Here is a 25,129-nt window from a genome sequence, read left to right as displayed (position 1 = left end):
TTCTTTTGCTCACCATGCCATCCCAGTTTAGACCTGGCCATATGCAAATCAGTCTTGACCCAGTGCCTCATGGGAGCAGTCCAGCCCTAACTGCCAAGTCAGGTCCTCCCTGGACCGGAAACAAGCATCCTAGGACCGGTTTCGGGGTTTCGCCCCTCTTCAGCCAGGATATCTTGAATCTAGTGGCACAGTGAGCCCAAGACCCACGCCTGGGCATACCTGGCGCACCTAGGGCGAGGAAGCAATAGACACACAATTGATGGAAGGAAAGCAGAACAAATCAAAACATTCACTCCCAGTGGAAACACAACTAACTCAGAGCGCTCTCTGTATAAGTCTGAAATAGGTGGCAACATTTTTAATTTTTTTTTTTTTTTAAACAGAGTTAGTACCTATCCGCATTGTTCAGTAAGGAAGGAGTCACAACACATCTTGTGACTCAAAATACTTGTGTTATAAACATATTTATATCTCAACTTTCAGTTAGGTGTGAGATGCAGGGGTTGTCTTTTATGACTAATAGAGAGACAGAATTACAGACAATGTGAACAATTAAAATATCGTTTTAAAAACTGTAAATTCAGACATTACATTCAATAGATTTCAAGAGATACCTTTTATAAAAAATATATTTTAATTGACCGTTCAAGTTTTTGAAGTTGCCCAGAAGGCTAGATATTAAACCTACCTCTTATTTGGAGGCCCTCTTGTCCTTAACATGATGTCTTCATTCGCCAGAGCTTGACAAACCTCTTGAAATTTATCCAACTAGAAAAATAAAAGTATTATTTGCATCAAAACTAAAGCTAAATGTGTGAATGTTTATTGCTCTTCAATAAAAAATGAGGTGACCGATAAGCCCAAACTGCACCACCACCTGTGACTAGAGTGCACTGGATCACTGTGGACAACGTCTTGTTTTTTTTCCGCTCAACACATTGCAAGTTCCATCCTGTTTGCAGGAAAATTGATCGCAAACTTCAGACATCTCTAGAAAATACCTAGACCACACACTGTTCCATTCCCCCTCAAAACCAACACTGGATTTTTGGTGATGTTCTCTTTGCAAGCATAAATTCAGCGTCACCAATAGTATCAACCTTTTAAGTCAGCCAATATTGTTTGCATCTGTATAAGAAGCCACATTAACTACATTGTAATATTCTCTTTAAAGAAGCAGGTTGTGGCAATTTGAAACCTTCTCTACAATTCTTTTGTTGAATTCTATGGCTTTTCCATGTAGAGTTAAAGATATTACCTGACAGCAAAAATGTGCATGTCCTCCCAGAATTACAGGATGAATTCAGAAAAAACGAAGGGAGTCTAATCACCTGGTTAATGTAGTAGTGCGACACTCCCTTTGTGTCAGAATACCCAGCTCACACACAGCACCCATCTCTTTTGATCTCGACACCCCAATGGCAAACAGTTACAAAACAAGAAAGGGAAAGTGAATAAAACACTGCATGACAATGTTTGGTAAAAGAAACAAACAGGATGAGGGCATCACTTATATTTATATCAGAAATATAGCATGTATGAAGTAGAAAAATTCCTTATACCTATTCCATCTGAACTACCTCCAAAGAAAGAAGAGCTCTTCCAGAAAAGCACTTCCTGCAAGGGGCAAAGCATTTGTGTTCTTTGCTAAGACTCATTGGCTAACCAAACCTACTTTTGCTTGCACTGTGCCTCAGTTACATTCTTATTCAAGTAGTTTCTGAACAGCCCCATTTACATTACATTTAAATATACCAGGTGACTGAATTGTAGATCATGTTCAAAGATGACTCATTGAGAAGCTTTACATCTTAGCACACTATCTGAAAATCAGACGCAAGTCTCCCATAGAGATTACAGCAAGCGTATAGTTCTGGAAAAGGAGTAAAAGCAGCTCAACTCAGATGTGTCCAACCTGGAAGTAATGTGTGGCTCAGAGAAAGAGAGCGGGTCCACGCTAATCCACGATGTACAGAACTCAAACTCGATTTTACCTTGATGCCAACAGGCCCACCATTTGACCCCCCAGCGAAAGAATATGGAGAGAAGAACATCATAATTTCCAACTCCCAGGTGCACGTTTTCTCAAGGTGTCTTACTGAAAATAAGAGAACTTATCAGAAGGAAGGCCGTGGCTAAGGGCACTGCATGAGAAATAGACTATTAGGCATAATACAACAAGGGGTTACTTTATTTGTTTGTGTAGTAAATTGCAGGCAAAATGGTCCATGATGATCAACATTTTATTTCCAGCATAACATTTTTAATACCAGGAAGACTTCCTTTGGCTCCATCATAATCATAAGGAGGGGAGGAATGTAAAGCCTGGCAGAACAAATATGCATTTGAGTTCAGCCAATGCGATGGCATGTGAAAAGGCCAGGAAGCAGACTCAGCAAAACAGGACACCCTTCCTCTATCACCTTTGTTTACCAGGTTTCTCCCTCTGGCTTCTTCCCAGCAACTGGTTTTTGATCCAGTCTAGTCATACCACACCCTTGAGGTGCATATATGTTTTTTTGGTTAGAAGGGAGAAACCAAGGGTTGGTCCTCAAGAATACCCTGTGCTCATTGATTTTTAGAAAAAGTTCTATGGTTTTGAGAGTTTGTAGTTTACAGACTCCACATAGAGAAGCGATGGCCATAGAAAAGACTGTTTTCAACATCAGGCCTTGTGGAAAAACCTGTATGGAGCACAGGCACAGATGTTGCATCAGACTTGCAGGACGACGAGACCAGGAGCAGCAGGAGTCTACCCAGCTGCAGTCTCAGTTCCCAACGCGTCGTCCAGCAAGGCCCAGAGTGCCCAGACGGTTGTAGCTGAAGTTGATCTGAATCTTGCCCCACGACAAATCTAAGGACCCATCCATAGGTAAGCCCTTAAGTACCCTTAGGAAAGGGTGGAACGATTCAGGGGTCCCTTCCAAGAGGAGGGGCTGGACAGTGGGGAGGATACTCCCATGTGCTTGGTCCAGTTTCGCGCCAGAGCAGGAGCGAACGGCTTCCTGACCTAGTTTGGACTGGAGTATGCAAGGAGGGCACCAAATGTGCCCTTCAAGCAGTCTAAGTGGCACTGGCAAGCTCCCCCATTCTGTCCCAATACACTATGTCCTGTGTGGGCGGTGGTCACACCTCCCTGAGAAACGATACCTATTGTCCTGCTTTCCTCTGTTTGAGCTTGGCTCAGAAGCAGGAGGGCAGAATCTGGTCGGCAGCAGCCATAGTTTGCTGTCCGGGTCTAGAAGACTGGTACTGGGAGCACTGATGGCCTCCTGGAGGAGCTTTATAGTGCATGGAATCATACCTTCCACACCATTTACGGTGTGGGGGTATGATTTCAACATGTTTGATACCAAACACAACACGGTTTGTTACAGCTAGTTTTGAAATGGTCATTGCGTAATGACGCATGGCCACTCTATGCATCTTAATGGCTGATGCACTTACAACCAGGGAGAATGGACTCCGAAGGTTGTAGGGGTGTCTTGCGCAAGCAGGGGCACCCTCACACTTCGAACTGAGCACCCGCAGCATTGAAAGGCCTGCCTTAGGGGTAACATATAGATTTTAAGTGCAGTGACTCCAGGTATAAGGAATCTTATACCTGCTCTAAGTGGTGCTAGCACCAGCTTACACAGGCTGCAATGGCAGGCCTGTAGTCACAATTTGAGTGGTCTCTCATGGGTGGCATAATACATGCTTCGGCCAATGGGAGAACCCTGGTGTTCCTATGCCACGGGTACCTTAGTACCATATACTAGGGACTTATTTGGGTACACCAGTAGCCAATCTGGAGTGTACCTAAGTACTCACCATGTCCAATTTAGGTACTTGGGTTTACTTTGGTAGTTCGGACTGGACTGTTCCCATGAGGCACAGGGTCAGAGCTCATTTGCATATAGCCAGTGTCTAACCCAGGGTGGTGTGGAGTGCAAAAAAACGATGGATTTAGGCCCAGATCCTTGTACTGGGGTGAATGTATGACATTGTTCTACATTCTGTCCATCAACTGTGTTTTTTGCAATTTTCACCCAGAGTGTGCTGGGTATACTCAGACGTGAGTCCCAGGCTCTCCACACCACTGGAGTCAAGCTATCCAGGCTGAGGAAGGCTGATAGCCAGAAACCGGTCCTTGGATGCTTGATTCCGGTCTGGGAAAGACATGGCTTGGTAGTTCGGACGGGACTGTTCCCATGAGGCACAGGGTCAGAGCTTATTTGCATATAGCCAGTATCTAACCCAGGGTGGTGTGGAGTGCAAAAAAACGATGGATTTAGGCCCAGATCCTTGTACTGGGGTGAATGTATGACATTGTTCTACATTCTGTCCATCAACTGTTTTTTGCAATTTAGGGAAGAAGCACATAGACTGGGGTCCTGATTAGCAGAATACCAGTAACCATGAAAGCAGATCCTGCTTTCCTATAGGGTGTATGTGCAGTTTTGCCTGGGATATGAGCAGAAGGCAGGATGTCATCATACCCATTACCTACATTATTCTCCTCACTTTCAGAGACAGTCCCTTCTAGTGCCTTGATTCAGCTGAGTACTGGGTAGATCTTTGCTGTTCATGAGCGCAGTACCGCCCCCAGTAATACTTTTTAGGTCTCGGCTAAGCGCGCGGAAGCGCGTTCTCGCGGAGAAACTATTGTTGCCGCGTCTGCTTTCCAGGAGACAATCCTGGCCGCGCGCATCGCCTTGGAGGCGATTTCAAACTGGCACGCGCACCTCCCTGCACGCATACGCACACACACACGAGCGCACATACAAGCACGCACACAGAGACACCCCCCCCCCCCCCGCCGCACACAGAGACACACACACACAGGAGCGCACACACACACACACGCGCACACACACACACACACACAGGAGACAATCCTGGCCGCGCGCATCGCCTTGGAGGCGATTTCAAACTGGCACGCGCACCTCCCTGCACGCATACGCGCACACACACGAGCGCACATACAAGCACGCACACAGAGACACTCCCCCCCGCCGCACACAGAGACACACACACACAGGAGCGCACACACACACACGCGCACCCCCCCCACCAGGCCCACTTACCGCCAATCCGGTGCTCTGTCGCCTCCGCGGGGCTCTCCCTCAGGCATGGGAGCCCCGCGTCACCACTGCTCCTCGGACCAGGAACTCCGTGGGCACGGGCTTCGCGCACAAGACGGAAGTCCCGCCCCCACGCTAGGTTTCGTTTGAGTGCGCGCGCACATATTACAGTCATTGGCCATTTTAAGAAGGGCTCGCTCTCCTGTTCAGCAGCTCTGTCGCTCTGCTTTCGTATCTTATCACGGTAAAGTAAAGTAATGTTCAGCACAGATTATATGTATATGTCAGGGGACCTCCACACTGATTGTCGGATCGCAACACACAGGAATTTAAGTTAAATATTATGCCTCTGCAAACATTTTATTTGGAAAGCAAATCCTGAAATACTGAATGCAGAAAGTGACATTGTATTCAGAATCCAAGTGTAGGATGTCCCTCTGAGATTAGAGACATGATTTCCAATGAGAGGAGTTCCTGAAGTAATCTTAAAAGTGGCATTGCTTTGATTAACATTGTTTTAAAGGATGGCTTTAATGCATGTTTGGTTTGTTTTCAAAACTTTTGAATGGTGTGCCTCGTGCCTGAGGTGCATCATCAGAGCTGTGTGAATAATAGCAGCTGTGAACCCGTGCCGGAGGTGCATCATCAGAGCTGTGTGAATAATAACAGCTGTGAACCCGTGCCTGAGATGCATCATCAGAGCTGTGTGAATAATAACTCCGTCAGCCCCGTGAGTGAGGTGCATCATCAGAGCAGTGTGAATAATAACAGCTATAAACACATGCCTGAGGTGCATCATCAGAGCTGTGTGAATAATAACTGTGTCAGCCCCATGCGTGAGGTGCATCATCAGAGCTGTGTGAATGATAACAGCTGTGAGCCCGTGCGTGAGGTGCATCATCAGAGCTGTGTGAGTAATAGCAGCTGTGAGCCCCGTGCATGAGGTGCCTCATCAGAGCGGTGTGAATAATAACTGTCAGCCCGTGCCTGAGGTGCATCATCTGAGCTGTGTGAATAATAACAGCTGTGAGCCCGTGCCTGAGGTGCATCATTAGAGCTGTGTGAATAATAACTGCGTCAGCCCCGTGCGTGAGGTGCATCATCCACATTGCTCAGGTCATCCAAATTCCTGCACTCTGTACCATACTGCTTTCAAGAACAGCATACTCTTGCACACACTCTGACTGCTCACCAATTCAAAGTTTGCTCAAAAAGTTATGCAACGCATTGTCATACACAATGCCAATAACTCAAACTTTAATGCTGCGAGACCTATTGCATTGTAAATGCTTGTTCTTCTTCTGGGTGTGGAGATAACTTCTCAAATTACACTGAGAATTTCAGCTTGTGTAGCATCTCCATCACAGTCTGTGTGCTCTGTTGACATTGGCACCTTAAACCAGTCTTTACTAGTCAGCCCTCTAGGTATGAGAAGACATGAATGGCCAGTCTCCAGAGATGTGAGTGCACTGCCGCGTGCCGTTTTGTGTACACCTTTGTTGCAAACTTTATACAGATAGGGAGCACCTTTATCTGGTAGTGTACCCATGATGAATCTGAGGTATCGTCTGTGTCTTAATTTACTGGGATGTGCAGGGAGGTGCCCTTTAGATCTACTGTGATCATGCAGTCTCTTCATTTTAGAAGTGGGATGACCTTCTGTAATGTTATCATTCTGAAGCGTTGTGTTTCTATGCACTTGTTCAGGTATATGAGATCCAAAACCAGCCTTGGGGTGTGATCCTGCGTTGGTGCTAGGAAAAAGGAGTAAACCCACTCTCTGAATCCCTTTAGAGGTGCTCTTTCTATGGCTCGATTTTTGATGAGCTCCTCTACCTTCTTGCATAGCTGCACGAGTTTGTCCTTTGATAGTAATCATTCCCTTGATGGTAATGAAGGAGGCCGTTTGATAAGTTTGATGCAGTCGACATGTTTAATATATTATCCATTTGTCTGACGTGAATGACCCCCATTCCTGGAAGCATCCCCTATTCATCCCCCATTAGTGTTCTTTGTTCTGGAAGTCACTTATTCGCTGTCCCTCCTTCTCTTAGTGGCTGCCTTCGACCTCTTGCTCTCCCTCGAAAGGGCTTCCTCACAAGGTATTGCAATTGTTGGGATACAGCCCGAGTTGTTTTCAATAAGTAAACCGTTGTTGGGGGAGGGCTGCACCATGTGTGAACCCTTCTCCGCTTGGTAGTCTTCTGGCTGGCATGCTTCCCTGCTTGAAGGACCCATAGGATTGCAAGGCTTCCACTGCATTTGTGGTCTTGCTTGATTTGCCATAGTGCCTCAGCTACAGACAGACCAAAGAGGGGATTCTCTGTGAAGAGCATATTAATGCATGAGGCTTGTACCACTTTCTTGAGCCCCAACATTTTCAACCAGGCGTGTCTCCTGTAGGTTGTCCCAGTGCACATCCTCCTGCTGACTGTTTTTTCTGCTTTGAGGACCAACTTGAGACAGGTGTTGGTAATAGTCTTGTCTTCCTGTATTACCTTCTTAGCTCTTTCCTTGTACTCCTCAGGGAGATGCAGCAAGAGGCCTTCAATCTAGTTGTAATGCTGGGGACAATGGTAGCTGAGAAAGGTGTTGGAGTAGGCAATTCTCCATTGAGTTGCTGCACATCTCTCCATCTGTCTCCCCACCAACTCCATCCAGTTGCTCTCCCTTTCTGGTGAGGACCCTTTTAAAGTGGGGTCGTTACCGCTTCCTTCCTGTTGCCATAACAATGGAGTCCACAGCTGCATTCACCTTGATGTAGGTAGGGCCCTGCGACAAGTGCTTGTATATTTTCCTCTACCTGTGGCGTCAAAGCCATCAGAGTGGAGGGCTCCTAGAAGGCCTCTCTTCCTTGGCCGGGTATGCTCAGTAACACAGGGCGGTATACGTTTCTCTTTTGTGAAGGCATCAGTGCTCTAGTAGGAAACGGGAATCTTCCTGTTCCTTCTCAGGTTGCGCACCGTAGGTGTCCATCACCCTCTTGTCCAGCATGTTATAGATGGATATACCATTTGGTGGGGAAGGCCTTGAAAGACAGGTGCTGACACCTTGTTCTGGAGTTTCAGTGAGAAGTTCTTGCCAAACCTGCTCTTGTTGTTCCTATGCCATAGAAAAATAATTTGTCTTCTACTTTATGGTTGGGTTCCAGCATTGGCAGGCTCGATCCCCGGTTGTTCCTCTTCTCCTGGTTTTAGTTGAGAGTCTTTTGGAGGTATACATAAACCCTTCTGAGACTCCTCAAAGTCCTTCTTCCGCTGAATAAGTTTTTCCATTTCAGCCTTGAGGGGAAGCTTCTTCCCCAGGCCCTCATGCGCCCATAGTTCGGCATCGGATGACGGCAACTCCTTGGCTTTTGTTCCCTTTCCTTCGCCATCAATCAAAAGCATCCCGGCATTGAGGAGTTTTCCAAAGGCCTACCCCCATCGTTGGATTTGTGCTTTTGGGCTCCTTTTGATTTTGCGGTCCTTTGTTGTGGACACCGAGCCCTTCTTTAAGGGGGGCTTTGAGTACAAGCATTTTGGCTGGTTCATTACCTTCTGCTGTTTCTTGTGATCTGCTTTCTTCACAGCTCTCCTGGGGTGCCTTCAGTCTCTCAATGTCAATTACGCCTTTCTTGGCTTCAAACATTCCCTTTGTGCCAGTTCGGAGTCCTCAACGCTTCCCTCTTCCAAGCCCCTGGATAACCACAGCTCCTACAGGGAGTGTAGTTTCTTCTGGGTGACAACCACCGTGTTGTGTGCTCAGCGGGGTCCCTGACTCACCTTAAGTGTCTTGGGCTGAAACACTGTGCTGGCTGTGAGAAGTTGGCCTGATATATGATGCTCACTAGTTCTAGTGATCACCTTGTATCAGTCCAAACAACCCTTATGGTGATTGGTTGTAAGTCAACCTTATAGACCAGCTATCCTAATGGTAGCATGGACAAAGCAGTCTTAGGCTAAATTCTTTTGGATTGTGAAGCCAGCTGTTTTACCACATATAACCCCTTGAACACCAAATACAATACAAGGTGATCACTAGAACTAGTGAGCATCATATATCAGGCCAACTTCTCACATTGGTGTGCAGCGGTTGGGATTTGAGTTTGCCGTTTTACCAAATATAATCTTGAGATATCATTTGAAAGATCACATAAGGTACCATAGGTACATATAACAAAGCTTAAAAAATACTCTGAGTTCTACTGAACCAGCTGTTGTAGTAGAAAGGGAGTAGCACACCCTGACTACAACTCTTAGCAAGGGATCAGTAGGAAAACCCATAGTGTATGTAAGTGCACCACTTACACCTCACTAGAAAGCATGTCTATCACAGGAGAGAACGCAGTGGCTTCCCTTGTGAATAGTGACCCTCCACAGGTCAATTTAAGATATGCAGCCCTCAGCTTCCAGGAGATGAGACAATTGTGTACCTCCAGGAAACTGAAACAGGGTTCTAACCCTACCCTTCCTTTTCTGATAGATCTCTTAGAGACATATGATGCTAGGAGGGCTTCTAATCCAGGCCCCTCTGATCCTACAGATGGAAGCATGCCCCCCTTAGAAGGTGACCCTGAATCTAACCTCCCTGAAACAGAAGATGTAGATGGTGAGGAAGATGGGGAATCCTTTGATGGAGAGGTAGACAATGGTCAGGCTATAGTCAGCAGACTTACCAGGGCCAACTTAAGCCTACATGAGAATGGAACTGGGGGAGCCCCAGGCCCATCCACAAGCAGGCCTAACCTTGAGAATAGACGAGTTAGGTCTCGCTCCAGAGGCTCTAACAGATCTATTCACACCCATGTCTCTCAGGCATCTTCTCAGAGAGGGATGACTTCCCCTCAGAGAAGAGAACATGAAGCAAAAATGAAGGAAGTGAGTCTGAGGATTGAAAGGAAAGAAGGGAAGAACTTGCCCTTGCCAAAGAGAAACTTGCCTTTGCCAGAGAGCAGAAATTGAGTGGGTTAGAACCCACTGGTGGAAGCATTATCCCTAGAGATAAAGACAGGAGTTTTGATAATAGACACCCGAGTAAAATAGTGCCCTCCTATAAGGTAGGAGATGACATCCACAAATGGATGACTGCTCTGGAGAGGGCCTGCAAAGTACAGCAGGTACCCCAGAGTCAGTGGGCAGCTATATTGTGGCTCTCCTTTGAAGGTAAAGGTAGAGATAAGCTCCTCACTGTTAGAGATGAGGATGCTAATGATTACCAAGTCCTGAAAAATGCACTGATTGATGGGTTTGGCTTAACAACTGAACAGTACAGGTTGGTGTTCTGAGACACCCAGAAAACTCAGTTTAAGGATTGGACTGACTTTGTTGATTGTGCCACTAAGGCTTTGGAAGGCTGGTACTGGGAAGTAAAGTTACTGATTACACGGGATTGTATAATCTAATTATGAGAGAGCAAATCTTAAATAATTTTCAGAACCAGTTGTTGCATCAGCACTTGATTGACTCAGATCTGACCTCTACCCAAGAATTGGGAAAGAAGGCAGACAGATGGGTCAGGACAATGGTCAAGTAGCAGAACCAGAACCAGGGTGGTGGCCAGAAGAAAGCAGACAAAAAGGGTAATCAGAATCAGCAAAATGACCAGAAGTCTTCAACAGGGCCCCAATAATCTAAGGAGGGTGGGTCCCAGAATTCCCAAAAGAAGAAGACTGAAGGCCCAAGAAAACCATGGTGCCAATACTGTAAAAGTAAGACTCACTGGTTTAGTGAGTGCACCAAGAAAGGCACATCTCCTACCACTACTGCCCCTAAGGCACCTGCACCCCCTAGTACAGTTAGTAGTGGTAGTGCACCCCCCAAGGCTATAGTTGGGTTAATTTTATTTTTGTGCTTTGTGCTTCTTGTTGCTAAATTATAGTTGGGTTAACCCTGGGAACTGAGGTGGGTTCTGACTTAGTCAGGATACCTACTCAGGCTGTTCTTGTTTGTACTGGGGACATGGATATGACCCCTACTGTAAGTCCCAGTACTCTGGGCAAGTACAGGCAAACGCCTTTAATCAATGGAAAAATGGCTCAGGCCTACAGGGACACTTGTGCCAGTGTCACTATGGTGACACCAAAATTTGTGGATCCAGATCAGGTAATACTAGGTTCAGACTACCTAGTGACCAATGCTAGCAATGTCACTACCAATCACAGTATGGCAGTTGTTAACTTCTCCTGGGGAGGGGTAACTGGCCTCAAAAGGGTTGTAGTTAGTTCAGACCTCCCAGTGGACTGTCTGGTGGGCAATGATTTGGAATCCTCCTTATGGTCAGATGTGGAGTATAGGACTCATGTGGAAATGTGAGGTTTGTCAGCAAATGTCCTTGCTGTGACCAGGTCACAGGCCAAGAAATGTCCAGCTGAACAAGTGCTGGATCCTGGAGCAATGGACCAGACACTACCCAAGAGAAAGAGCAATAGGGTTAAGGCAGTGCCTTCCCCCCTGCCTCAAGGTGAGGATCAGCCCTCTCAGGAGGCTGACCCAAAGACCCCAGAAGGAACTGTCCTAGAAGAGCTTGAACCTGAACAGGTTAAGTTTCTTGGGTCAGGGGGACCTTCCAGGGCAGACTTGAGGCAGGCACAGTTAGACTGTTCCTCTCTTGAACCCCTCAGAAAGCAGGCTGCTGCTGAGGCTGCAGGGAATGCTACAGGTACCCACAAGGAGTACTGGGATGATGGACTCCTATACTCTGAGGCAAGAGACCCCAAGCCTGGTACTACCAGGAGGCTGGTCATCCCCTTGTCTGAGAGGTTTCCTCCTTACCTTAGCCCATGAGATTCCCCTTGCAGGTCACTTAGGCCAGAACAAGACTTGAGACAGACTTGTCCCACACTTTCACTGGCCTCATATGTCTGAGGACCCCAAAGAGTTTTGTCACTCATGTGTCACCTGTCAAGCCAGTGGCAAATCAGGTGGCATAACAAAGGCCCCCCTTATACCACTACCTGTGGTGGGGGTACCCTTTGAAAGAGTGGGGATTGACATTGTTGGACCAATGGACCCCCCAACAGCATCTGGGCACAGATTTATACTGGTGGTAGTGGATCATGCCAGCAGGTATCCAGAAGCTATTCCCCTTAGGACCACTACAGCTCCTGTTGTGGCCAGGACCCTACTTGGAGTTCTCTCCAGAGTGGGGTTTCCTAAGGATGTTGTCTCTGACAGAGGTGCAAATGTGGAAGGAGTGTGGTGTAAATTACAAATTCACCACCCCCTATCATCCACAGTGCAATGGGCTTGTGGAGAGATTCAACAAGGCCCTAAAAGGGATGATAAAAGCGTTACCTGAAAAGCTTAGGCGAAGACGGGACATCCTTTTACCCTGCCTTCTGTTTGCTTACATAGAGGTCCCACAGAAGGGGGTTGGTTACAGCCCTTTTGAGCTTCTATTTGGGCATCCTGTAAGAGGACCCCTATGTCTTGTGAAGGAAGGATGGGAGTTACCTCTCAAAAAGCCTAAACTTGACATAGTGGACTATGTACTTGGTCTCCACTCCAGGATGGCAGAGTACATGGAGTAGGCATCCAAAAACCTTGAGGCCAGCTAAGAACTTCAAAAAGCTTGGCATGACCAAAAGGCTGTCCTTACTGTTTACCAACCTGGGCAGAAGGTGTGGGTGTTGGAGCCAGTGGCCCCAACAGCTCTCCAAGACAAATGGTCTGGACCCCATACCATCATTGAACAAAAATGAAAGGTCACCTACCTGGTGGACCTTGGAACTCCCAGGAGCCCTCACAGAGTACTTCATGTGAACAGGCTCAAGGCATTTGTTGACAGGGAGGACATGGGCTTGCTCATGGCCACAGATGAGGGACAGGAGGAAGAGAGTGACCCTCTCTCAGACCTGCTCACTCAGAACCCTGATGATGGATCAGTAGATGGTGTGGTCTTTTCTGACAGCCTCTCTGACCTTCAATCCTTTAAACAAATGTTCTCTCTGACCCACAGTCAGATAAACTGGTGCACCCATGAGGTGGACACTGGTGACAGTCTGCCTATAAAGGGTAAAATCTACAGGCAACCTGACCACGTCAGGGACTGCATAAAGAAAGAAGTACAAAATATGTTGGAATTGGGAGTCATTGAACCCTCAGAGAGCCCTTGGGCTAGTCCTGTAGTTCTAGTGCCAAAGCCGCACACCCAGGATGGTAAGAGAGAGATGAGGTTTTGTGTAGACTACAGGGGTCTCAATGCTGTCACTAAGACAGATGCCCATCCAATACCAAGAGCAGATAACTCATAGATAAATTAACTTCTGTCAAATTCTTGAGTACATTTGACCTGACAGCCGGTTATTGACAAATCAGGTTAGCTGAGGATGCCAAGGCCAAAACAGCATTTTCTACCCCAGGAGGTCATTACCAGTTTGTGGTGATGCCCATTGGTTTGAAAAATGCACCTGCCACTTTTCAAAGGTTGGTGAACCAAGTTCTCACTGGGTTGGATGACTTTTGTGCAGCATATCTAGATGATATTGCTATCTTCAGCTCCACCTGGGAGGATCACCTGATGAAAATGTTGGAGGCCCTGCAAAAGGCAGGCCTCACTATCAAGGCTACCAAGTGCCAGATAGGGCAGAGTCAAGTTGTGTACCTGGGCCACCTTGTAGGTGGAGGCCAGGTTCAACCATTGAAGAGCAAGATACAGGCCATAAAGGACTGGGCTCCTCCAACCACCCAGACACAGGTCAGAGCTTTCTTGGGCCTGTCTGGTTACTATAGGAAATTTGTCAGAAATTATGGGACTATTGTGACCCCACTTAATGACCTGACAAGTAAGAAAATGCCAAAGAAAGTTCAGTGGACAGTTAGCTGTCAAAAGGCATTAGATGACCTAAAGCAGGCCATGTGCACTGCACCTATTCTCAAGAGTCCAGACTACTCCAAACCTTTCATTGTCCAAACAGATGCTTCTGAGTTGGGTGTGGGAGCTGTTCTATCTCAACTGAATATTGATGGCCATGACCAGCCCATTGCTTTTATAAGTAGAAGGCTGACCCCTAGAGAGAAACGTTGGTCAGCTATTGAGAGGGAGGCCTTTGCTGTGGTTTGGGCCCTGAAGAAGTTGAGGCCATACTTGTTTGGAACTCACTTCAAGATTCAGACAGACCATAAGCCCCTCTTGTGGCTAAATCAAATGAAGGGTGAAAACCCCAAACTTCAGGGGATGGACTTTACGGTGGAGCACAGACCAGGGGCTGACCATGGCAATGCAAATGGTCTCTCCAGGTACTTCCACTTAGAACAAGAAGATTCACCTGGTCAAGGTTAGTTTAATGTCCCTAAGTTTGAGGGGGGGGGGGTTATGTAGGAGAGTAGGGTCTGCAATCCTATGGTCACCCCAGATTTTTGCTTTTTGCTTCACTGGTTTACGACTTTCCCTGGCTGTGGGCCTGCTAATTAGACCCACAGCCTAGCTGTTCTCTCTCTAAATTGAGTGTGGCTCACTGGTTAGAGGCATCAGACCCGGAAGCAGAAGTCGGCCCGGGACCAGGGTTCAATTCCCGATGCGGCAGGGTCGTGGACCAAGGTCAGCAGACTCGATAATTCTCGCCTCGGTGCCTACTCTAACCAGGGGTCCCACTCGGCAACTCTGGGCATTAGCTTGCCTAATCTCCACAACGGCCCCATCAACGCCGGGGATGCCTGGCTCCACCCTGGGGACTCCCAGTAGGGACCATCCCACAGGGAAAGCCAGGACGGGTTCCCCAGCGGTATACAGCGCCAGGACGCCGGCTGGCAACAGTGCGCTTTACAAGTAATACATTACATTACATCCATGTACTTTAGGTGCATTTACCAATTGGTATTAGGTCACTCTTGTAAGTCCTTGTACAGTGTACCATAGGTACCCAGGGCATAAGTGAACCCAAGGCCTACCAGGGGCTGCAGCATGTATTATGCCACCCCTGGCTGGCCAACCAAATCTGACACAACTGACTGATCAATCAGCTGGGGCAAGGTGGTGTAATCACCTTTGCTTTAGATTTAGTATACCTATATCTAAACCTAAAATGGACACATATACTCCTATGAGTCACTCCTATGGCAGGCCTTAACAATCCTGGAGGCAGAGTGCTTGGAATTATTTGAGATGGTGCTCTAGCATGAGCTGAGCCTGTCTGCAGCTTTCGGAACCAAGTCCTTTAGCTGTTTCCATGATAACGCTATACCATATACTCTTAAGTGCATTATAATCCTCGCGGTTATTGCTAACTTTGGCATAGCATTATCGAAACATGTCGAGTAAGGTGTCATACGAATTGGAATACTACCCCCTCGCCAGTTCTGGCGACGGGGGTAGCATTCCACCCATCTAGAGGGACACGACATGTATGTAACTGTGAACCCCGGTTAAAGTTAACTCGAGCCTCAGCATCACAAAATGGATGCTGCCACCACAGACACAAGTCTGACCTCCTGCTGCTGGGAGTCCTTACAGCGAGGGAGGCCTGGACAAAGGGTTTCCTGCCTTGGGAGGTGCTAGCACCACCCCAGACAGGATTTTGTGTATTAGCTAGGACAGGTCTGAAAGGAATGAGACATGCCTGGGGCACACAAGGTGCCCTGTGCATACACTGGTTCAAACCAGCTGCTGGGGCACTCCGGCCCCAGCTCTGGCGCGAAACCGGACAAAGGATAGTGGGTGTAACCACCCCCCTTCCTGGTCCCACCCATAGGAGGGATCTAGTCATAGTACAGCCCCCTTTAGGAGAATAAAGGTAGGAGCTGGTCCCATTCCAAATTAGATTAATCCTGATTTGAAACTCTAGAAGAAGAAACTCTGGACTTCGACGTTCTGCTCCACAGAAGACTGAAGAAATCTCCCTTGTGGCCAAGGAGTGACCACCCTGCATCTGCAGGCACCATCAAGCGTCCTAGCGGTTCACTTTGTCGTCTTCCCGAGTGGATCCAGACTTCAGAGCCCGACGAGACCCGGACTTCCAGACCTCTCCGACCTCTACCTACATCTGCAGCACAGCTGAGATCCGTGGGTGCGACGAGACACGCGGGACCGGCCATCTTGGAGAAACTGCACTTTGCTTCCAGCACGACTTCAGAGGCATCCTCGACGAAGTGCTTTGGGGATTGAGAAGCCCCAACCCCGAGCAGCTCCTGCACAGAAGATCTGCCCTCCAGCATCCACGAGATCTGTGTGGGGCCCTTTTGCTGGATTGCTGCTCGACGCGTTGTCTGGTCACTTGCCGGCTGGCTAGTGGCCTCCTAGACGACGATCCTTGAAATCCACACCGCTGGACTGGTTGCTCCAGACTGGCCCCTGCTTCCCTGCAAAGGAGAAGCACCCCGGACCCTCCTGGTCCGCACCAGACGCCTTTTCCACTCACCGCGTGGGTTGCCTTTGCCAAGGCCTGTTGATGCCGAATCCGGATCCAACACCGCTGACAGCGAGAGTCTGCGTGGGACAGCTCGTGCCTCCATCCTGGTCGTCCAAGACACCTCCTGGTCCACGTGACTGCAGAGTCAAGCGTCCACTCTTCACCTGATCGCGACGACAGCATCTGGTTCCTTCCTGGTTCCACTCCAGTCACTGGCTAGTGACTGTGAACATGGTCCCCTCTGCTTCCAGGTCTTCATCTTCCTCGATCCACCCTTGGGTCGCTCCGGACATCTTCCTTCTGGCCGCCCGCAGCTTTTCTTCCAGGCTCCATAGACTTCAACGCGGAAACCCGACACACTTTGACACCTCTGCACATGCAGTCCATGGGTGAGGTAACAAGAGCATTTCAGGGCTCAAGGGTAGATTAACTCTCCTAGTGTCAAGATTTCTAGTCGCTTTAGTCCTAGCTAGTCGGAACTGTCTAATACTTACCTTTTCATAATTTCTACTGTCCATTGACAGTGTTACGCATCTCGCGTGTGAGTTCACACTCTGCACACGCGTTCCGTGGGCCTCCTATTACTTACCTCAGGTTAGGGTAGTGTAGTCCCAGCGATCCTACAGCCTCTGGACAGCTCCTTTCCTTCCATCGATTTCCTTATACCACTTGTTTAGTATATGGTTTGTTGCGCCCCTAGGGCAACATTGTAACTCATGCAACTTAACGTATTTTTCTTAAGAGTCTTGTCATGTGCTTAGCCCACTGACCTCATAAAGAGTTCAGAGGTGTATGTTAGTTAATAAATATTTTGTTTATTTTCATAACTACCTGTGTGGTGTCCTTTCATTTGGTATTCAAGGGGTTATTTGTGGTAAAACAGCTGGCTTCACATGCCAAAAGAGTTTAGCCTAAGACTGCTTTGTCCATGCTACCATTAGGATAGCTGGTCTATAAGGTTGACTTACAACCAATCACCATAAGGGTTGTTTGGACTGATACAAGGTGATCACTAGAACTAGTGAGCATCATATATCAGGCCAACTTCTCACACTGGCCTCACAGTGCAGTTGATAGACTTGGCATCTTTTGGCGTGTTGCCCTTTGAGTTTTTGCTTTCTGACCTCCCGTTTTAAAATCTGTTTTTGCTGGCGTAGTGTTTCTGCACACTTTTCTCACTGCTGATCAGTGGTAAAGTGCAAGTGCTCCTGTGGTAAACTGTGTTATGGATTGGTGTTTCCATGATTGGATATTTGATTTTCTTGTTAGTCCCTAGTAATGTGCACCGAGTGCGCCAGGGCCTGTGATTCAAATGCTACTACTGGGCTGCTGCACTGATTGTGCCACCCACGTGAGTAGCCCTGAAAAGGTAACTCAGACCCACCATTGTCTGCCCGCAGTTTGTAATGGACATGTCTACTTGGCCAGTGCACCCACTTGCCAGTCCCTCACCTTCCCTTTACGCACATGTCAGCCACTCCTAAGGTAGGCCCATGGTACCCCTGTGGGCCGGGTGCAGTGTATGTGAAAGGTAGGACATGCCCTGATATGTGTGGTATGTCCTGATAGCGCATTACGGCCAATTTTGTTTTTCGACATTGCAAGGTTAACTGTTCCCCATAGGACAGAATGGGGAGTTTGTTTATAACATCTTATAAACATAACTAGCCCAGGGAATTCGGTAGGAAAATAAAGTTTGGTATTCCTGAACTCAGAATCTAAAGATGCATCTTTTCGTGAAGGTGATTTTTACATTCTGTGTTTGAAAAAACCGCTTTTAGAAAGTAAGTATTTTCTTGCTCAGTCATCCCGTGTGCCTCTGCTGTAATGTGGATTTGGATGACAGAAGGCTGGGGACCAAGAGTGGCTCCAGATATTCTAGGTAGGTCAGGAAAGGGCAGAATAAACCTGGGCTGCAATTGGGGAAGAGGGAGGAGATTTCTTGCAACTCAAAGGGCCTGGTCTGCCTCTGACCATGCTGTCTCCACCTCCTGCCAGCAAGTCACACCAAAGAAGGCAGAACTGGTATCTGGCTCGGCACAGACACTCTCTGCTTAAGAGATCAAAGGATTTTGGGATATGAATACTGGGGCCCAGACCCCTGAACTTTAGAACACTTTTGGACCAAGAAGACTGCCAAGAAGAAGAGCTGGAGAAGCTGTGAGAAGGAACTATCACTTTGCTGTGTGCCTTGCTGTGTTGGCCTGCAGTGGCTGCTTCTGTCTTGAGCAGTGAAAGGACTGGACTGAACCTTCTGGAATCTACTTTGTGAGTTACTCCAAACGCTTGAGGTAGAGCTTGCCCCCTGTTCAAGAAGCCTCAGGAACAGCAAAGACTTCAAGCTCTTCTGCCCTCAGTACTGGGGACTATGTGTTTTGTGCTGCAACAGACGAAAAGCAACCAGACGACGTCTACGACGCCGCTGCTGACTCCTTGTCCTGAAGGCACCACAGAGGGCACCGCCGCAATGCCGCGCTGCGACCCTGGTCTCACCGTCGACGCTTGCTGACGCCGCCACTGAGCCGCTGCTCGCACCACAACCTGTGGGCACCGCACAGTCTCTCTTCACAACGACGCCTTGGTATCCCAGATGACGCCGCTCCAAGCCAAAATCTACGCCGCTGCTTGCACTGTGGTTCAAGTATATATAAAAATTGGATATTTTTCTAAACTGGTGTGGTGTCCTTTTGTAGTGCTTAAACTGTATTACTGTTGGTTAGGTGCAAATGTTTTACTCACTGCCTCTAAGATAAGCCTGACTGCTCGTGCCAAGCTACTAAGCAGGTGAGCAGGGGTTATTTTAGGAGTGTAACTCCCTTATCCTGACTAGAGTGGTGGTTTCTGCCCGACTTTGGCACATGTCCTAGCCGACCAGAAATCCCATTTCTAACATCAGTGCTATGGTGTTTTCAGAGACACAGATGTACAAGTTACTTACCTTTGGTGATGACCTTTCTGGTGGATACTCTATGTAACCGCAGATTCTGCACTTGTGAATACTCCCAGGCACCAGACTGGATACAGAGAATTTTCTCAGCAATCCCCTCTCGCTTTAATATGTGGCATCATACGACACTTCGTTAGAACAGTCGAACCCTGGATGTGGCATCGGGACCCTTACATAGCTGCCATCTATGTGCGCTGACATCAGTTTCTATTTGATATCGGTCTGTCCCATCAAAAGCAGAGCCTTCAATAATCAGATTGTGAAAGTGTGCTTATCTCTTCTTGAAATCTTATAAGTATGGACTAGACAAGTTCATTCTGCTGGACGAGGGTGGGTCAGAAAGGAATCTGCAGTTGGATAAAGAACACACCAGATAGAGCATTACTGAAGTTAAGTAAATTGTTCTTCTGATGGATACTTCTAACTGAATATTCCTCACCTTATAAACAGAAACCAAAGCAGTACCTTACCATGGGGTGGGTTGTTGTTATGGCTCAGATCAGAAAAACCTCTAGAACCAACAAGCAAAATGCCCCTCCCGCTCGACCTCGCATTCCAGGCAGTAGTGCTACATGAATGTGTGGAGAGGCGCCCAGGTAGCAGCCCAACAAATGAACAAGATTAGCACACTGGGGAGGAGCTACGCTAGCAAACAAGATGGCTGCTTAGGCGCCCGGCTCCGCCGGCCTCCGTCTCCTGCCAGATGATCCTGTCATTTATCCTGTCTTTACGCCCTGCCTCCGTGTGTATGAACCGGACTACAGCTCGATGGTGCGATCCCGAGATTTCTACCAGTTTGGTAGACAGAGTTATATTGTGTTAAAGTTTGCGGCATAACCCAGCTTGAAAGCCAGGGTCTCGAGTACTGGCCTAGCCGGTTCCAGTTGAACAATATCGGCCGTGAGTGTGTGGCAGGGTACGGTCTATTGCGGTGAAGGTTTTCATGGCCCGATTTTGATGGCGGTCTGCTGAGTTGGTAAACATCGAAGAAGGGGTGACGATGCACGACTGAGGCTGTGGGCGGAGGCCCCTGACCCGGTGGCCCGGTTAGCCACCCGCCGGCGTTCGCTGGGTTGAGATCTTCGCTTGCGGTGGCGAAGCGTAGATCGATGCCGCTGTGAACATTGAGTCCTCCTCTGCTATTGTCTGCTCCACTTTTAACTGTTCCCCCGGGGAGACCGAGCTCTATGGGGGACGTGAAAATGGTCAATATCGAGCAAAGAGCGGTGGAGCGGACTGAGAATGAACCGTCGTTGCGAACTGTGCTGGCCGCCATTGGGGCTCTTCATACGAACGTGGAAGCCCTTATTCATAAAATGATAGCGCGTTCGTTTGAAATTGGGCGGATTGGACCGGACCCTGCTCCACTACAAGGAATGAAGCAGCTAGAGATGCCCACGATGGCCATTTTGATAGAGGAAGCGGACCCCGTGCAACGAGAGGTGTCGGAGCCTCCGGTCGGTGTGATGGCCGATAGGAGCGAGATCGGTGCCTCGAATGGATCGTCAAGCCTACTATCAACGCTGACCGTGGAAGGACTAATCGGTGGTCCCTTTCCGGAGACTTTTGATGAGAACTGTTTTGGGCTAGAAACCGCATCTCTCCCCTATCTGCCAGTTCCATTACGATGGCGGAGGAAACAACGTTGGGAGTTCATGACGGTGAGGAGAGTCTTTGGACCTGATGTAGTTCTCTGTGACTTAACATCTTTGCTTGATCTCAGTTTGAACTTTGCTGTACTTTTCTCGTATTTTGACTATCCTGTGGAGGCAGCAGTTCGTCCGGAAGGGGTTCGCACGTCCGATCGGAAGGGTCAAGGATGAGACTGATTGACTGGGTTTGACATTGTGGTCTTGATGGATGTGGGATTTGCTACCATGATGCTTGCGGGAGGTTGGGCGGTGTTTACAGTATCCCCTGTTGCATACTGCATTAGCTTCTTAATAGATTTGTGGATTTACTCTGGGGGATTCTTGGTTCTGGCGGGAGGGAGGGGGGACCGGGGGCATGTACGAAGGTGCCCTCCTCCATTTTCTATTTTTAGTATTTAGTTAGATGGGGCGACAGGCACACTGCTAGTTGGGGTTCGGCGAAAGCCATATGCAGGGGTGCAGGGTGGGGGGTAAGGGTGTTAGTGTAGTTAGTTTAGGCTGTGGCGTAAATATTTTTGTCATTTATCCTGATTTAGTTTTTTCGTATCTGGGGGCACTACGCCTTTCTTTATCCAGTTCTGTTGGGTGGCAGGGACAGAGTACCGTAGCGCATCAAATGTAGCTTAATTGTGTGCAGTCAACCCTTATTGAACGATCTACGCGTCGATGTTTCAATGACCCCGCCCATAGTTTTTTACAGAAATCCTGATATCTGAAAATGTTTGCTTATTATTGTAACGGAATGTGATGTCCCAGATAAGTCTTGGATTTAATTTGTTTTATATTTGAAAATAAAAAGAAATAGAAAAAAAAAAAAAAAGATTAGCACACTGCACACCAGTGTGGTGGTAGCAGCTGTTGCTCTGTAGAATGAGTACCAAGAGCTTCTAAAGGCTGTTTCTTGGCCAGTCTGTTACAGAGCTTTATACACGAGACAATCCAGCTAGATGATTATTTTTTAACAGCTTTACCCTTTTTCGCCAAGAGAAAGCTGCAAAGAGATGATCATCCACACAATGGCGCTTTGTGCAATAGATGTAAAAGCTTACGGACCTCTTTAGGTCGAGGCAATGGAATCTTTTTTCCTCTTTAGACAGATCAGATGGGACGAATAAAGCTGGCAGGGTGATTTACTATCCCATGATATACTATCCCATGTAGAAAGGCGTGACAGCCTTCGGGAGAAATGTCTCTTTCATCCAGAGGACAAGCTTATCCGGAAATAAGTGTGTGGTGTACAGCTGGTGAAAGATAGTGCCTCTAATTTACTCATTAGAACAGCTGTTTATTGGTTCAAACAGGACACACACGAGGAACCAAATTAAAGTCTCACTGAGACATCACAAATGGTGTTGGTGAGAATATATGGGTTCGCCCCATCAAAAAAACACATCACAGAGAGTTTGTACACCCTGGCATTTAAAGATCCTGCCAAGTGTTGTATGACCAGGTGTCAGGACTACCAGATTGAAACGCTCCTGACCTTCAGAGCCATCTAGCGGGGATGATCAGAAGCTGGTTCTTCTATTCCCTTCCACGTCGCCTCCCAAAGAGTGCTTTATAATCACTACTTTGCAAGGGAAAGCATAGGGGAAAAGGGGAATTGGAGAAAACAATAAAGGCTGGGGAGTACTTCGGAGAGGCGCTGGTCAGGAAATCCTCTTGGACAGTACGGACCGTTATGGTGTCATGGAACCAATGACCATACGGGAAGAGACCTGTGTGCAAGAGAGGTAATCGAAATGAAGAAGACATATACACATAAGAAACATCCACAATACTGGGCTTCGCTCCTGTTCCTGTGTACTCACATCTACCTCTCTCAGTGCACTCCATGCACTGCTCAGCAGGGACCCTGCAATGACCAGGGGGTTGCCGCCCACCAACAAGTTTCGATGTGAAAGAACCAGGTTAGGTACTCGAAGTTCTTGGTCCTATATATTGTGCTCTCCTCCAGGAGATACTAGTGTGATGGATAAGGCATCAAAACAAAATACAGGAAAAGAAATGTTAACTCAGGAGAGCAGAAGGAAGTACCCTCCGCTTCTCTGCATTCTATTTCCGAAGAGCGGCTCGCTGTTCCATCACTGGAGCGGCTAGGGAAACCCAAATCGTCAGGGGTTTACGAAGAACATATTACCTCTATGTGCCTGTAGGGCCCTGGTCACCGTTTTGAAGCCGGGCAATAAAGATGCGGCCAGAATTGCGGGAGCCGGCAGTAGTCGATGCTGGGGAAGTTCTGGTTGTGCCTTTGCAGATAAGGCGTGGCACCCACCTCCGAGCAAGAACACACGCAGCAATTGTCAGCCACAACGGACAAGATGCGCTGGAGGAGTATAGCGTGTGAGAGGCAGTCTCCGTAACTCCAGGAAGGTGTTGACACGGTACTGCGCACAAAACGCTATCAGGAGGCGGGCGTTACAGGCAAGCCAAACAATCCACAAGAACCAAGAAAGCTGGAGACACCAAGAAGCAGAGCTCCCAGCGCGGCCGATAAACACAGGGAATCTGATTATCAAGCACCTGGCCGGTGTATAGGAGGGACTTATATCCTGTCCTCAATCAGTAGTGGAGTTCAGGGGCCTCTTTCTGTTACGATCCCTTGGGCTGCTGGGAGTTGTACTTCTTCCTTCACACACGCCTCCTAGTTGTTCTACAGTAGAGTAAAGGGACGAAAGACTGGCTATGTGTACCCCTTATGTGTGTGACCCTTCTGCCTGAGACCACCATGACACCAGGGAAATGCCTGACTATTCAGCCACTGACAAAGGCGCACAGCTTTCTGGTACAGGAACAACAATCCCACTCTGCCCTTTTTGTTGCAGTATCACATGGCAGTAGCATTGTCTGTGACGACCTGAAGCTGTTCCCCCTTGAAGGACAGGAGGAACACTTTCAGTGGCAAGGGTATCATTTGTAGCTCCAACAGGCTTAATGGAGACAGGATTCTGCAAGAGACCAGAGTCCCCTCATCTCCACCTCTCCCAGGTGACCAATCCAACCCGGTAATGACACCTCCATCACAACAGTTAGCTCTGGGTGGGTGGGCAGAGGGGTCTGCCACCAGTTTAACTGCAGTCTAGCAGTCACCATTACAGGTCTCTTGCAATCTCTTCCAACACCTGGATGTAATCGGACAGGTTTCCCTCGTGCTGAATGCAAAAACAACAATTGAGGGACAGAATGCAGCAAAATTTTACTTATGGTTGATTGTGTTCTTTACTCTATGTTCAACTGTACTGATTAAATGATTTATACCTAAATGTAAAAACTACTGTGTCAGAAGAAGGTGTGGCAGAAGTGATAGCTCAATAACTTGATAGAACTATGCAATCACATGGACCTACTAGTTTGACATACTGAAATCATGAATTGCCTTTTGAAAGAAAACAGATGCAAAGTTTCCAGTCACTGAAGTAGTACTTCCCCAAAACCAGGAAAGCCCAAGGTCATTGGTTCATTAGTGCACTAATGAGAACTCTTTTTACCATCGGGTTTTGGAAAATGGTGTCCATGGCTTATTGAATTTCTACTACATACTTAACATCATCAATACAAGAATCTATGCAAGTTCACAAACAGTACGTAAGAGAAACATCTGAATAGAGTAATTAATGCGTTCCGAACAACTTACAACACTGGGAAACTTTCTGAGGTTGCTGTGTGTTTAAACATTTAATTCATTCATTCTAGGAGTACAAATTGTTAAGAAGACTCGATCATCAATTTAATTTAGCTTCTACATTTTTCTTCATAAATCAGACTGTAGACCTTTTACATTTTATTTACTACTAGTATATTGCGCGTTACATGAATTCGATCACCTCTATACACGGACTTGTTTGACATCTTCTGTCCTTTGATTTACATGTTTGTCTGTCATTTGGTTCTGAGGGGAGTACCTACCTGTCCAGGCAGGGTGTTTTATGACTTTCAGGCTGAGAGAGGAAAGTTTTAAAGATTGGTCTGAAGTAGAAAAGGCTAGGCTACTGGAAAACATTTCAAGGTCGTCTTTACCTGGGTATAAATTAGTGCACTCAGCAGGGCAGCTGAATGGAGAACATGTTGAACCTACTAGGTGTGAAAATGTTGCACAAGCTTAATGGCAGTAGGACGCGCATTGTTTCACAAAGTATTT

At 47.5% G+C, this 25,129-nt stretch overlaps 1 protein-coding gene across 1 annotated transcript in view; it reads right to left on the bottom strand.

The window, feature by feature from the left end:
• Positions 1 to 25,129, bottom strand: part of OGFOD1 (2-oxoglutarate and iron dependent oxygenase domain containing 1) — a 265,521-nt gene that overhangs the window by 120,543 nt on the left and 119,849 nt on the right. The window contains exon 9 of the mRNA XM_086947692.1: positions 689 to 768. Coding sequence (XP_086803818.1) covers positions 689 to 768 — 80 coding nt within the window. The remainder of the gene's footprint in view (positions 1 to 688; positions 769 to 25,129) is intronic.

The sequence above is a fragment of the Lissotriton vulgaris genome, chromosome 12 (assembly GCF_964263255.1).
Source record: "Lissotriton vulgaris chromosome 12, aLisVul1.2, whole genome shotgun sequence".
Classification (NCBI taxonomy): domain Eukaryota; kingdom Metazoa; phylum Chordata; class Amphibia; order Caudata; family Salamandridae; genus Lissotriton; species Lissotriton vulgaris.
The sequence above is the reverse complement of the archived record's forward strand: the minus strand, read 5'-3'. Positions and strand labels throughout refer to the sequence as shown.